The 14,195-nt window shown below is 31.3% G+C and overlaps 1 protein-coding gene across 1 annotated transcript; it reads right to left on the bottom strand.

Annotated features, from left to right (window-relative positions):
* Window positions 1–11,927: 11,927 nt before the first annotated feature.
* Window positions 11,928–12,977, bottom strand: LOC102622765 (glutathione S-transferase U8-like). Its single transcript, XM_006480849.4, has 2 exons — window positions 12,593–12,977; window positions 11,928–12,502 (listed from the first exon to the last, which is right to left on the bottom strand). The coding sequence occupies exons 1-2, from the start codon at window positions 12,902–12,904 to the stop codon at window positions 12,152–12,154; spliced, it is 663 nt and encodes a 220-aa protein (XP_006480912.1). The 5' UTR covers window positions 12,905–12,977; the 3' UTR covers window positions 11,928–12,151.
* Window positions 12,978–14,195: the final 1,218 nt, after the last annotated feature.

Here is a 14,195-nt window from a genome sequence, read left to right as displayed (position 1 = left end):
CGATCCTTTGTTAATTAACCAACTTTGAGTGGAGCTATTGGCACCCAATTATTAATTTCTTAAAACATTTTTTCTAAACATACCACGTAAAATAATTTAAAATATCATCTTACTTCTATTAACACCAGAACAATTTCCACAAATAACTCTATTCACTTTTTCCTAAAGGCTCATCTATATGTCAAATCTCAAATCTCATATTACTTTTATTAACACTAAAATAGTTTCCACAAATAACCCTATTCACTTTTGCCTAAAGGCTCATCTATATGTCAAATTTTAAATATCACACGAATTAAACAAATTTGTCTCGCAATTCATTTTCTTTACTAGTTACGTTCATTAAAATTTGTCAATTGCTCAAGGTTCCCATATGAGTTTGACAATTTCAAAAGTATATGGTGACAAATAAGAAAGCTGAACATATTATATCGGTAGGAATATTTGAGTGGTTTGATAAGTAAACCGCAAGTTGCTATATTAAATTTTAAAGTGAATAACTATATTACACATTTGTCAGTCTGCAAGTTCAGCATAAATTTTTTAAATTGAACTACAATCTCGCCGAGGACAAAGATAACTTCTTATTAACTTCTTCAGAAGTAATAGTTTAGGGGGTGTTAGTGGTGGATCCTAGCTATTGTAGAAAATGGTTCATTGATTTAAAAAAAAAATCAAATAGTTAGCAACATAATTAAAATAGCATCATAATAATTAGTTTCAAGAGACTACTCTGAAATTATTTTATTTGTTTTATGTTGATATCAAAATAGGAATACTGGGCTGTAAAATATTCGTTAGAACATTAGCGTCATTAGTACTCTCATTTTATACTATGCTTTAATGTAATTTTAAATGAGGGTAAAAGTGTAAACATAAAAGAGGAGTTTTAATAGGAGATTAAAGAGGTGCTAATAGCTCTACTCATCAACTTAATTATTTGCACAGGAAGATAAACATTTTTCAATTACCCATTTATTTTCAAGAATATTGATAATGTTTTGTTAGTTTTCACTTCCATCAACAGACTTATTATTTTAAAATTAACTATCCACTTTCATTAGTGGACAAACTCCAATCTGATTTGTTTAAATTTGGCTGTCTTCCATATTCAAATTAATGTACTGAACCTTTTTTTTACATGGGATAAGACTTTTGTATAAATCTCAATTAAGTGTCTTTTTTGGTAATGAGTTGTCATGGCTTTAACTTTTAAGTCACTGGGCTAAGAGTCTATTTGGAAGTGTGGTGAAATAGTTGGACTGTCAAAATTCAGTTACTAAAGTGTTTGATAACATTTATATATGTGTTTTGTTAGCTTAACAGATTTTTTTTCCTAACTGTAGGTTAAATTACTAAATTAGCCTTATATATTATTCAATTTCAACTTTATCCTCCTCATTTTTAAACTTCACTTCAAATCAATTTTTTTTTTTTTTTTTTTGTGAAACAAACCCTAAACGCCCATTCTCATCAACACGATTCCTATTGTGGCAGTTCTAATTGATGCGATTCTGACACCGATAATTCTCATCAACGCGATTCCGACACTGGCCACTTTCATACCTCTCTGTCAATGATGCGTTTTTTTTTACCAGTTGTTCATTTTTGAGTGCTCGTTTACTCTATTACATGCAATTTTTCATTTTCTTCCTTTTTGTTCACAATATGTTGGGGCTTTTGTTTAGAATAAATTGATGAGTGATGGGTGATGCGTGATTTATATGCTTGTAACCACTATTTTTATTGTAGTTTTTATTTTTATAGTTGCATTTTGTAGACATGCACATCCCATGTTTGATGAAATTCCCCTAATAAAAATCCATCTCAAACTTATTTGAAAAGAGTTTGAGCTTGTTTGGGAGTGTAGTGAGGTAGTTGGGCTACCAAAATCTAGCTAACTAAGGTGTTTGGTAACATTTATAGCTGAGCTTTGGCAGCTTAGCACATTTTTTTTCCAACTGTATGTTAAAATTATTAAATTAGCCTTATATATTATTCAATTTCAATTTTATCCTCCTCGTTTTTAAACTTCATTTTTTATCAATTATTTTTGTGAAACAAACCCTAAATGCCCATTCTCATCAGCACGATTCCGATTGTGGCAGTTCTAATTGATGCGATTCCGACACCGATAATTCTCATCGATGCGATTCTAACATCGGCCACTCTCATACGCCACTGTCAGTGGTGTGTTTTTCTTTACAAGTTGTTAATTTTTGAGTGCTCGTTTACTCTATTACATGCAATTTTATATTTTCTTCTTTTTTGTTCATAATATGTTAGGGCTTTTGTTTAGAATAAATTGATAGGTGATGGGTCATGCGTGATTTATTTGCTTGTAACCACAGTTTTTATTATAGTTTTTATTTTTGTAGTTTCTTTTCGTAGACATGCACAACCCCTGTTTGATGAAATTCCCCTAATAAAAATCCACCTCAAACTTATTTGAGTAGAGTTCGAGCCCGTTTGGGGGTGTAGTGAGGTAGTTGGATTGTTAAAGTCTAGCTACTAAGGTGTTTTGTGACATTTGTAGCTGGACTTTAGCAGCTTAGCAGATTTTTTTCTCAGCTGTAGATTTAATTACTAAATTAGCCTTATATATTATACAATTTCAAATTTATCCTCATTTTTAAACTTCATTTCAAATCGATTTTTTTTTTGTGAAATAAACCCTAAACGCCCATTCTCATTAGCACGATTCCAACTGTGGCAGTTCTAATTGATGCGATTCCGACACCGATAATTCTCATCAACGCGATTCCAACACCGATAATTCTCTTCAACGCGAGTCCGACATTGACCACTCTCATATGCCTCTGTTAGTGGTGTGTTTTCCTTTACCAATTGTTCATTTTTGAGTGCTCGTTTACTCTATTACATGCAATTTTTCATTTTCTTCTTTTTTGCTCATAATATGTTGGGGTTTTGTTTAGAATAAATTGATGGGTAATGGGTCATGCGTGATTTATATGCTTGTAACCACTGTTTTTATTGTAGTTTTTATTTTTTTAGTTGCTTTTTGTAAACATGCACAACCTATTTAAGCAGAGTTTGAGCCCGTTTGGGAGTGTGATGAGGTAACTGGGTTGCCAAAGTCTAGTTACTAAGGTGTTTGGTAACATTTGTAGCTGAGATTCGACAACTTAACACATTTTTTTCTCAGTTGTAGGTTAAATTACTAAATTAGCCTTATATATTATTCAATTTGAATTTTATCCTACTCATTTTTAAATTTCATTTCAAATCGATTTTTTTTGTTAAACAAACCCTAAACGCTCATTCTTATTAGCATGATTCCGACTGTGATAATTCTAATCAACGCGATTCCGACACCAGTCACTCTCACATGCCTCTGTCAGTGGTGTGTTTTCCTTTACCAATTGTTCATTTTTGAGTGCTCGTTTACTCTATTACATGCAATTTTTCATTTTCTTCTTTTTTGCTCATAATATGTTGGGGTTTTGTTTAGAATAAATTGATGGGTAATGGGTCATGCGTGATTTATATGCTTGTAACCACTGTTTTTATTGTAGTTTTTATTTTTTTAGTTGCTTTTTGTAAACATGCACAACCTATTTAAGCAGAGTTTGAGCCCGTTTGGGAGTGTGATGAGGTAACTGGGTTGCCAAAGTCTAGTTACTAAGGTGTTTGGTAACATTTGTAGCTGAGATTCGACAACTTAACACATTTTTTTCTCAGTTGTAGGTTAAATTACTAAATTAGCCTTATATATTATTCAATTTGAATTTTATCCTACTCATTTTTAAATTTCATTTCAAATCGATTTTTTTTGTTAAACAAACCCTAAACGCTCATTCTTATTAGCATGATTCCGACTGTGATAATTCTAATCAACGCGATTCCGACACCAGTCACTCTCACATGCCTCTGTCAGTGGTGTGTTTTCCTTTACCAATTGTTCATTTTTGAGTGCTTGTTTACTCTATTACATGCAATTTTTCATTTTCTTCCTTTTTGTTCATAATATGTTGGGGTTTTGTTTAGAATAAATTGATGTGTGATGGGTCATGCGTGATTTATTTCCTTGTAACTATTATTTTTATTTTTGTAGTTGCTTTTTGTAGACATGCACAACCTATTTGAGCAGAGTTCGAGCCTGTTTGAGAGTGTAGTGAGATAGCTAGGCTGCCAAAGTCTAGCTACTAAGGTATTTGATAACACTTGTAGCTGGGTTTTGACAGCTTAACACATTTTTTCCCCAGTTGTAGGTTAAATTACTAAATTAGCTTTATATATTATTCAATTTCAATTTATCCTCCTCATTTTTAAACTTCATTTCAAATCGATTTTGTTTTGTGAAACAAACCCTAAACACCCATCTCATCAGCATGATTCCGACTGTGGCAGTTCTAATTGATGCGTTCTGACACCAATAATTCTTATCGATGCGATTCCGATACCAGCCACTCTCATACGCCCCCGTCAATAGTGCATTTTCATTTACCAGTTGTTCATTTTTGAGTGCTCATTTACTCTATTACATGCAATTTTTCATTTTCTTCATTTTTGTTTAGAATAAATTGATGGGTCATGCGTGATTTTTTTTCTTGTAACCACTGTTTTATTTTTGTAGTTGCTTTTTATATACATGCACAACCCATGTTTGATGAAATTCCCCTAATAAAAACCCATCTCAAACTTATTTGAGCAGAGTTCGAGCCTGTTTGGGAGTGTGATGAGATAGTTAGGCTGCCAAAGTCTAGCTACTAAGGTGTTTGGTAATACTTATAATTGGGCTTTAGTAGTTTAGTATATTTTTTTTTCCCAATTGTAGGTTAAATTACTAAATTAGCCTTATATATTATTCAATTTCAATTTTATCCTCCTTATTTTTAAACTTCATTTCATATCAATTTTTTTTTTTGTGAAACAAACCCTAAACTCTCATTCTCATTAGCATGATTCCGACTGTGGCAGTTCTAATTGATGTGATTCTGACATCAATAATTCTCATCGACACGATTTCGACACCGACCACTCTCATACGCCTCTATCAGTGGTGGCTTTTTTTTTTTAACCAGTTGTTCATATTTGAGTGCTCCCTATTACATGCAATTTTTCATTTTCTTCTTTTTTGTTCATAATATGTTGAGGCTTTTGTTTATAATAAACTGGGAAATACAACCGCCCTTCATGTGGCTTTTAAAAAAAAATTAATATTATCTTTTTTTCTTACTTTGCACTTGATGAAACTGATAAAAAAAATGAATTGATTTTTTTTAAGATGAGGTAGCCTTATAACTAATGTTATTTATGAAAGTTAATTATTTTTTGTTAACTTTAAAAATATATATTAGTGTGTATAGTATAAGTGTACAAACCTTATACCTTTTGTAGTTGTTAATAAGTTCTAAATTATATTCAACTTACTAATCTGTTAGAACTTTTATATTTCTTTTTTTCCAACCAGCTCCAACGATCTCAATATCACCCATACCTCATAAACTTCCGACAACATCTATAATATTATGGAAAAATAACATAAACATGTTAAAACATAAGGATCAATAATTTCTAATATAAACGTAAAGATGAACAAACATTAATAATTAAAAAAAATACCCGAGAGGATTGTGTTATCATTCAAACATATATCAATAAAATTCATAGATATAAATTGGAATCCATTGATCGAAATCTTAAAAATTCTTTCTTCTAACCTCTTAAGCGAAGTTACAATCAAGAAAATAATCTTATACTGATTTGAAAGTGGTTTGTACTCGCCTGTAGTTGAAACAATTTTCAAATTCTTGACACTGTACAAAGAACCCTAACTCAACATATGCCTAAACTCTGTCACTAAATTTTTCCCAATTGTTGCATGCATTAGATTTTCCTATGAAAAACAAAAAATGCTACATTAAGTGTAAAACAATTGGGAAAAAAATTAGAGAAAACAATGGGAGAAAAAATTTTTTATACAACCTTTTCATAAATAAAAATCATGTTCACACTAATCAATTCTCAATTCTTCTTGGTATTAACAGACTTCCATATCCTACAAAGCTTAACCTTTATCATCCAACTATCTTTATCATTATTTAACTAATGAAGAAAAGAGTACTTCATAAAGCACACAATACTAAAAATTCAAATAAGTCAAAAAATAAAAACACAAGAATATTTCTAGTGACATTAGTGAGGGAAGATGAAGGAACCTTTCTTCCTATATTAATTAGTTGATGTATTTTAAGCCACTAAAGTTTAGTTGTTGGTTTAATAAAATAAATGAATGTTTCAAGACTTATAATTAATTATTATTAATGGTTACATATTGTTGAATTTAAATAGAAAAAGGAAGAGACATGTAATCTTTTGTAATCTAATAATTATTTTCTATTTATTTTCTATTTTTAATATTTTGTAATGTAATTATTTTTTAATCTCAATTAATATATTAGATAATAGAGAATATAAAAAAGATAATAAATAATGATGCCACAAATCTTAAATATTTAATGTTTATAGAATTTGAAGAAGCCAAAAGGTACTAAACAAAATGTTGCATAATTATATATGAGAATATGACATTAAAATTAGGCTCTAATGACATTGTTGAGGGAAGATGAAAGAAATTTCCTTCCTATATTAATTAATTGATATATTTTAAGCCACTAAAGTTTAATTATTGGCATAATAAAATAAATGAATGTTTCAAGACTTATAATTGATTATTATTAATGGTTACATATTGTTGAATTTAAATAGAAAGAGGAAGAGACATGTAATCTTTTGTAATCTAATAATTATTTTTTATTTTTAATATTTTGTAATGTAATTATTTTTTAATCTCAACCAATATATTAGATAATAGATAATATAAGAAAATGAGAAATAGTAATGCCACATCATCTCTTGTAGTCTCAGCTATATATATATATAGATTGTTGGGTGATGGGTCATACGTGATTTATTTGCTTGTAACCACTGGTTTTGTTGTAGTTGCTTTTTGTAGACATGCACAACCCATGTTTGATGAAATTCCCTTAATAAAAATACACCTCAAACTTATTTGAGCAGAGTTCGAGCTCGTTTGGGATTGTGGTGAGGTAGCTGGGCTGCCAAAGTCTAGCTACTAAGGTGTTTGGTAACACTTGTAGCTGGGTTTTAGCAGTTTAGCAGATTTTTTTTCCCAGCTGTAGATTAAATAACTAAATTAACCTTATATATTATTCACTTTCAATTTTATCCTCCTCATTTTAAGCTTCATTTCAAATTGAATTTTTTTTGTGTGAAACAAACCTTAAACACCCATTCTCGTCAGCATGATTCCGACTGTGACAGTTCTAATTGATGCGATTCTGACACCGATAATTCTCATCAACACGATTTCGACACCGATAATTCTCATCAACGCGATTCCAACACCGGCCACTCTCATACGCCTTTGTCAATGGCGTGTTTTCCTTTACCAATTGTTTATTTTTGAGTGCTCTTTTACTCTATTACATGCAATTTTTCATTTTCCTCCTTTTTGTTCATAATATGTTGGGGCTTTTGTTTAGAATAAATTGATAGGTGATGGGTCATGCGTGATTTATTTGCTTGTAACCACTGTTTTTATTGTAGTTTTATTTTTGTAGTTGCTTTTTGTAGACATGCACAACCCTTGTTTGATAAAATTCCCCTAATAAAAATCCATCTCAAACTTATTTGAGCAGAGTTCATGCCCTAATATTTTAACAAGTTTCAATTTCGTTTGTATTTACTTGTGGAATTTGTAATTTATAGTATGCACTTATGAGTGGTATATGTTGTTTTCTTAAAGTTTGTGTTTATGATATCTATTATTTGGATTGTGTTCATTTGCCTCAAATTCTGTAATTTTGATTTGAGTTTCCAATTCTTTGTATCATGGCAAAACTTAGACTTTAAATGTATTTCTTGGTTATGATGATTGTTTTGTTGTATTTCTTTGTTTCCTTTTTTGGTTTGTCTTTTGTTGCTTTATTGAATTGATTGTAATTGTTTCTATTCGTGGGCTATGATCATTATTGTTTGTTGGAAAAGTATTTCAAGTAAACTAAGTGTTTGATTAAAAGTATTTCAAGTAAAGTAAAGTAACTTTTCTGATTTGTCTATTTTTTTGAATTTTTTTAATATCGAATTATTTTTCCTTCCACCATCCATAACAAGATTCTAGTAATTTTCTCAACTTCTATATTCTTATTTTTCCTATATTGTTGTTTGACAAAGAAATTTTTTTTCTAGGTTTACGTGTATGAAATTATGTCTTGTAGCTCAACTAGTAAGGCTACCTAGAACGCCTAGACTTTAGATGTATTTTGTGACTTATGCATTAAAGAGGTGGATGTCGGACATCGTCCTGGGACTCATTTGACTTCCCAAGGATATGAAAATTTAATTAAGGAGTTCATTAAAGAAACTGGATTAGATTACAACAGAACTCAAATGAAAAATAAATGAGATTATTTTAAAACTAATTGGAAATTGTGGAAGAATTTGATTGGTAAGAAACTGGTGAAATCATAGGTTGAGGACAGTTGATGCAAGTGAGGAATGGTGGGAAAAGAAAATGGTATTAGAGTTGGAGAAAAAAAATAAATTTAATGTTCATGAACAATGTGGCTACGGGTGAGCATGTTTGGGTTCCCTCATCTGGTTTTCCTTTAGAGAGTAATGACGCGTCTGAATCTCTTCGTGTTAAGAGTACTGCTGACTTTGATGAGTATATCGTGTTTGATGATAGTAAGGGAAGCAAAGGCAAAAGAGTGGTTGTAAAAGGGAACAAAGTAGGAGATGTTGTAAAACTGTCAAGGCAGCTTGATCGTCTCATTGATGCAATAGAGAAAAGGAACACAACTTCAAGCTCTCAGACTTAATGTGTTTTCATGTTTTTTTTTTTACTCTTTTATTGAATGGTGTTTTATATTTCAACAATGAATCCAATTACTTGTGCAATTATTTCATTATTCCCTTTTTTTTACGAACAATACATAATGAAATTCAAAAGATTATTGCCAATCATAAATCTACTTTGAGAGTGGAGTCTGAATTCGGCTAGCTAGTAGTTTGAATTATCCCATTATAATTTTAGATAATCAGTTGTAGATTTGATCTAAAAATATGGATAATGATGAAAAGGAGTTTGACCAGCTTGTTTGTGTAACATCTGTTTTGATGCATCATTATTATTTGACATTTATCCATAAGGAGCCTTGTATGAATTCTACTTAACTAGGGCATAAATAGTTGATAGAAACACTTGGTGGAAATGTAAGCAGGTGCTTTAACATATTTCGAATGAACAATGATGTATTTTTAAGATTATGCACTGGCTTAGAAGATAATTATGGGTTAAAGAGTTCAAGGAGAGCATATGGCGCTGAGATGTTAGGAATGCTTTTGTATATACTAGGAAAAAGTGTAGGAAATCGGTCAATAATGGAGCGGTTCCAACATTCTGGTGATACTATGAGTAGATATTTTGACAATGTATTAGATAGTCTGTGTCGCATGTTCGTAGATTTGATAAAACTGTTGGATCCTGACTTTATTATCACTCCCAAAGAGATATCTGAAGATTCAAGATATATACATTACTTTAAGGTAATTGATAAAGCTAATTTAATTTATTAATTTTCTTTTACAAACCTAACCACTTCATAAAATGATTAATGTATATATGCTTGTGATACTTTTAGGATTGTATTGGTGCTATTGATGGTGTTCATATACCTGCCTCAATATCTTCGGAGGATCGAATTCTATTTATTGGTAGAAGAGGGACACCAACTCAGAATGTAATGGCTGTATGTAGATTTGATATGCAATTCATATTTACAGTGGCTGGTTGGGAAGGCAGTGCCCATGATGCAAGGGTATTTCAAACAACTATTACGAATCCTGCATTCAATTATCCAAATCCTCCTCCAAGTTTGTATTTCTAATTTTTTTTAAATACTTATTCAATTGATTAGATTGTGTTATTTTTTTTGTATTTTTCTTTTTATTTTTAGGAAAATACTATTTAGTAGATGCAAGATATCCGAAGTTATGTGGGTACTTAGGACCTTATAAGGGTTATTCCTGGATTTCGTAGAGGTAGCCAACAAATAGGTTATAAAGAATTGTTCAACTGCAAGCACTCTTCCTTGAGAAGTGTTATTGAGCGTACTTTTAGGGTTTGGAAGAATACATGAAAGATTTTACGAAATATGCCAAGCTATCCACTCAAGAAGCAGGTGAAAATAGTTATTACTACCATGACCTTACATAATTATATCAGAAGATATTCACAAAATTATGATCATTTTGATGAAATAACAAACATATAAGCAATATTGAATCTCATGAAGAAAGTTATGAAACAATTGATAACACAACTCAAGATATAATAATCTTGAGAGATGGCATTGCTGCGAGTTTAATGGAGGAACAACAATAGAAATTTTTTATTATGTTTTGTTGTATGATCTTTATTAGATATATTTGGTATAATAAATAATACTCAATTAATCATATCATGTACAAACCGAAGCAAAACTTAAACTGGGTTTGAATGGATAGATAGTCCACCAAGTAATTTATAAAACACACTAAAAAATATGATAATATCTAGAGTTTTGTGGGGGAAAAATAATAAATAAAAATATTCTATTGGGATAATTTTTAAAATTACATTGCCCGGTTGGCATTGTCAACAATAGTTATTTAAAATTATTTATAATTGGCCCCATGATATGTTTTAAAAATTATTTATTACAACTTGTGCAAAAAAATAAATTTGATTGTTAACAAATAAATATTAATTTAATTTGTAAAGTAATAAATCGTAATTGTATGTCAATAAAATAATTCGAAGTATGAAAAATAATTTGATTTGTTAACAATTAAAAATAATGTTATTTAAAATTAATTATTACAAATATTCATCTACTCCACAACTATTAAAATTTACCAAACAAAATCAATAGCTGCAGCTTACAAGTTACAGTACCTTTACCAAACACCATTAGCAACTACAATTTAAAAGCTACAACACCTTTACCGAACACCATTAGCTTATACTCCACAGCTATAACTTTTACTCCAGAACAGCTACAACACCTCTCTCCCAAATGCACCCTAATAACTATAACTGTTAAGGAAAAGGTTTTGGTGTTTGGTAAAAATTATTAGGCAAGACCTAATGTATAAATTTTGGTTAAAAAAAAAAAAGGCAGTGGCAGCTAATTACCCGACGGCGGACGGTCCAACAACCGGGGGCAGATTAAATAAACGGCCATAAATCCCTGGAATATTTTTGGTTTGAAGCTTTGTGTAATCATTCTTATGCTTTAAACCAATTGTAGCTATCCCAATTACGATTTTTTTGGATCCCACAAGACGAATAAAATACCAAATACATAAAATTCGAAGCTCAACTGTGATAATTACGTTGAATTTGTTAAATGAGTCATCAAATGAAGTTGGCCGCAGTTCATGAGATTGTTCATGGATTTGTTATATGAGGAGAAAAGATGAATAAGCATATATATATATATATATGACATTCATTTATTGTTATTAGAGTAATGACATGTTTTCGAACTTGAGATATAAATTTGTATTCCAAATGAAGAACCATATCATTACTATTGGTATACATATTATCCCTTGAACCTTCAATCCAACTCAAGTTACTTGTAGTTAAACTTTAGTGATGTGTCATCATTTTCCATTTTATTTACTGCCAAGTCATCGGTGCTGAGTGGCGGAATTTTAACTCCGAAATTCCCTCTCACAGGCATTTCATCAAACACCTTATTTCTTCAACGAGTTATGAACAATGGATTCTTTCTTAGACAAGTTTTTCTTTGGTTTTGCCCAAGCTAAACATGAGCTACCTTTTAAATTGTTTTAGTCTTGCTTGCATTTTATCGAAAAACCTGAAGACATAATAGAAAAAATCCAGAAAATATATTAAATACTGTCTTATTTCATGTCAAATAGAAAACAAGTGCAATCTGCCATAACACATCATATTTCAGTGGCCCAATAGGTGTGGCCGACACTAAAACCAGACTAAAAAGCGCCACATGACATTACATATATAAGGAAGCATAAACCACAACATGGGTAGCAAGAAGTAACATTAACATCACCCATATTTAGAATTAACATTCTAGTAAGTTATGGACACTCCATAACGAGCACGCATATAGGCAAGAAGCTTGTCTCTTGGAGGCAGATTTTCCTTGATAGCGCTGCAATTGACAAACTCTTCACTCCATTTGTATAATTTCGGATATTTCTCTTCTGTCAATAACTTAACTCCCGTGGCTTCTTCAATGATTCCGAGCCAAAAGCCCATGAAGTTCGCAACAATATCAACTAGCCCGATCATGTCTCCACCAAAGAACCTCTTATCTTTGAGCACATCTTCTAGCGTTTGTAAGTGCTCGCAGGCTTCTCTCGCAGCCTCCTCCCTTTCTTTCTCTTCACTCCAGCAGGCTTTCCACAGAGCAAAGATGCACTAAATTCATAACCGCAAGAAATAAGCAAAAGCACTGAAATTTAATTCAATAAACATATGTTTATGCATAATATTGTAAATTACATTAACCTTTTCATCGATGAACTTCGCCCAGAATCGCGCCGTGGCTCGTTCATAGGGGTCGTGAGGCAAGATGGGATTGCGTTCGTTCCAGGTCTCATCAATGTATTCGAGTATGACAAGTGACTCAGCAATTGGCTTTCTTTTGTGGACAAGAACAGGAACTTTCTTGTGAATGGGGTTGTATTGTAGAAGCAAAGGGCTCTTGTTAGAAAGATCTTCTTCTATGTACTCGTATTCGACTCCTTTCAGTTTCAAAGCTATCTCTACTCTGCAACTGAAAGGGCTTCCCCATAATCCAAACAACTGCACTTGAGCCATATTATATATGTTACTTTATTATTGTTTTGTGTTTGATTATCCATGCCCCATGCCTATTTATGGATTGATGATCAGCGTTTTGTTACTTAGCCACCAAGTTTCATTTAGCTCCTCTACAGTATTTATGAGATTTTGATCAAAATTGTCAACGGTTAGTAGTTAGAAAATTGAATACATGAACATTAAAAATTGAAAAAAATATACAATGGGGACGGTGATTTAAATTTTGATTATGGATTGATAATCCTCATCGTAGGACACCTCTCTCTCTCTCTCTCTCTCTCTCTCTATATATATATATATAATGAGAAAGATTTTTTTATTTGGAATTAAAGTGTAGGACGGATTTACGATGTTGTAAATCGATTTTTATAATGTTGTAAACTGATTTATGGTACCATAAATCTTCCCTGAATTCTAAGCTCGAATTCAATAAACACTAAGTACGAATGATTCTTTAAGTTATTAAAATAAAAGACAAAAAAAAACATATTTCAATACATTATAAGATAAAATATATTGCATTGGAATGAATGTTTTACTTATTTTTAATTTTCATAAATTAAGAGTTCCTTTATTTTTTCATATATAAAAATTCTCAGATACCGACATACTCTTTTTTTTTTATGTGGACACACTATTTAGTCATATGATTTTAAAAAAATTAGTGTTTAATTCACTATAAAATCATATTATTTAATAGTGTGATTGTACTGAATCATAAGATCTAATAATATATCTTCATAAAAAGGAAAAAAAAAAAGAAAAAGAGGACGCTAGTATAAGAGAAACACTGTATACACACACACGCATTCCTTTTTTTTAGTGTAGATTATTCTGATTCATTTAGTCTTCATTGTATATATAATTTTCTGGGCAGTTTTCGGTAACTTTCCACGCACGAGTATAGAGCGAGTCCAAAAGACTTTGAAGATCCAAGGGATCAAAAGATCACTGATGATGCAAGCTATGGCGACTGTTTTGTTGCGGCAGATAAGCAGTTGTAATCCCGCAGGCTGAAATGGTCAAAGTTGAAGCCTGTTTGACCACCAAACTCAAACAAAATCTGGATGGACTTTTTTTTTTCATTTTGGATTGGGCTAAACTCAAAGCCCTTTTCTGATTGGCCCTTCAAGGCTAAAACAGAGTCCATGAGAAAGCCATAAAGATTCTGTCCTCTGTCAATTTTGTAGGATCTTGGGCTTAAATCTCACCCAACAAATTACAAGTCTTCCTAACAGGACATAAAAACCACCACACCATTTCTATCTAGCGTACGCAATGCTCCATC

This window comes from Citrus sinensis, chromosome 6 (assembly GCF_022201045.2).
Source record: "Citrus sinensis cultivar Valencia sweet orange chromosome 6, DVS_A1.0, whole genome shotgun sequence".
Classification (NCBI taxonomy): domain Eukaryota; kingdom Viridiplantae; phylum Streptophyta; class Magnoliopsida; order Sapindales; family Rutaceae; genus Citrus; species Citrus sinensis.
This window is presented reverse-complemented; position numbering and strand designations above follow the sequence as displayed.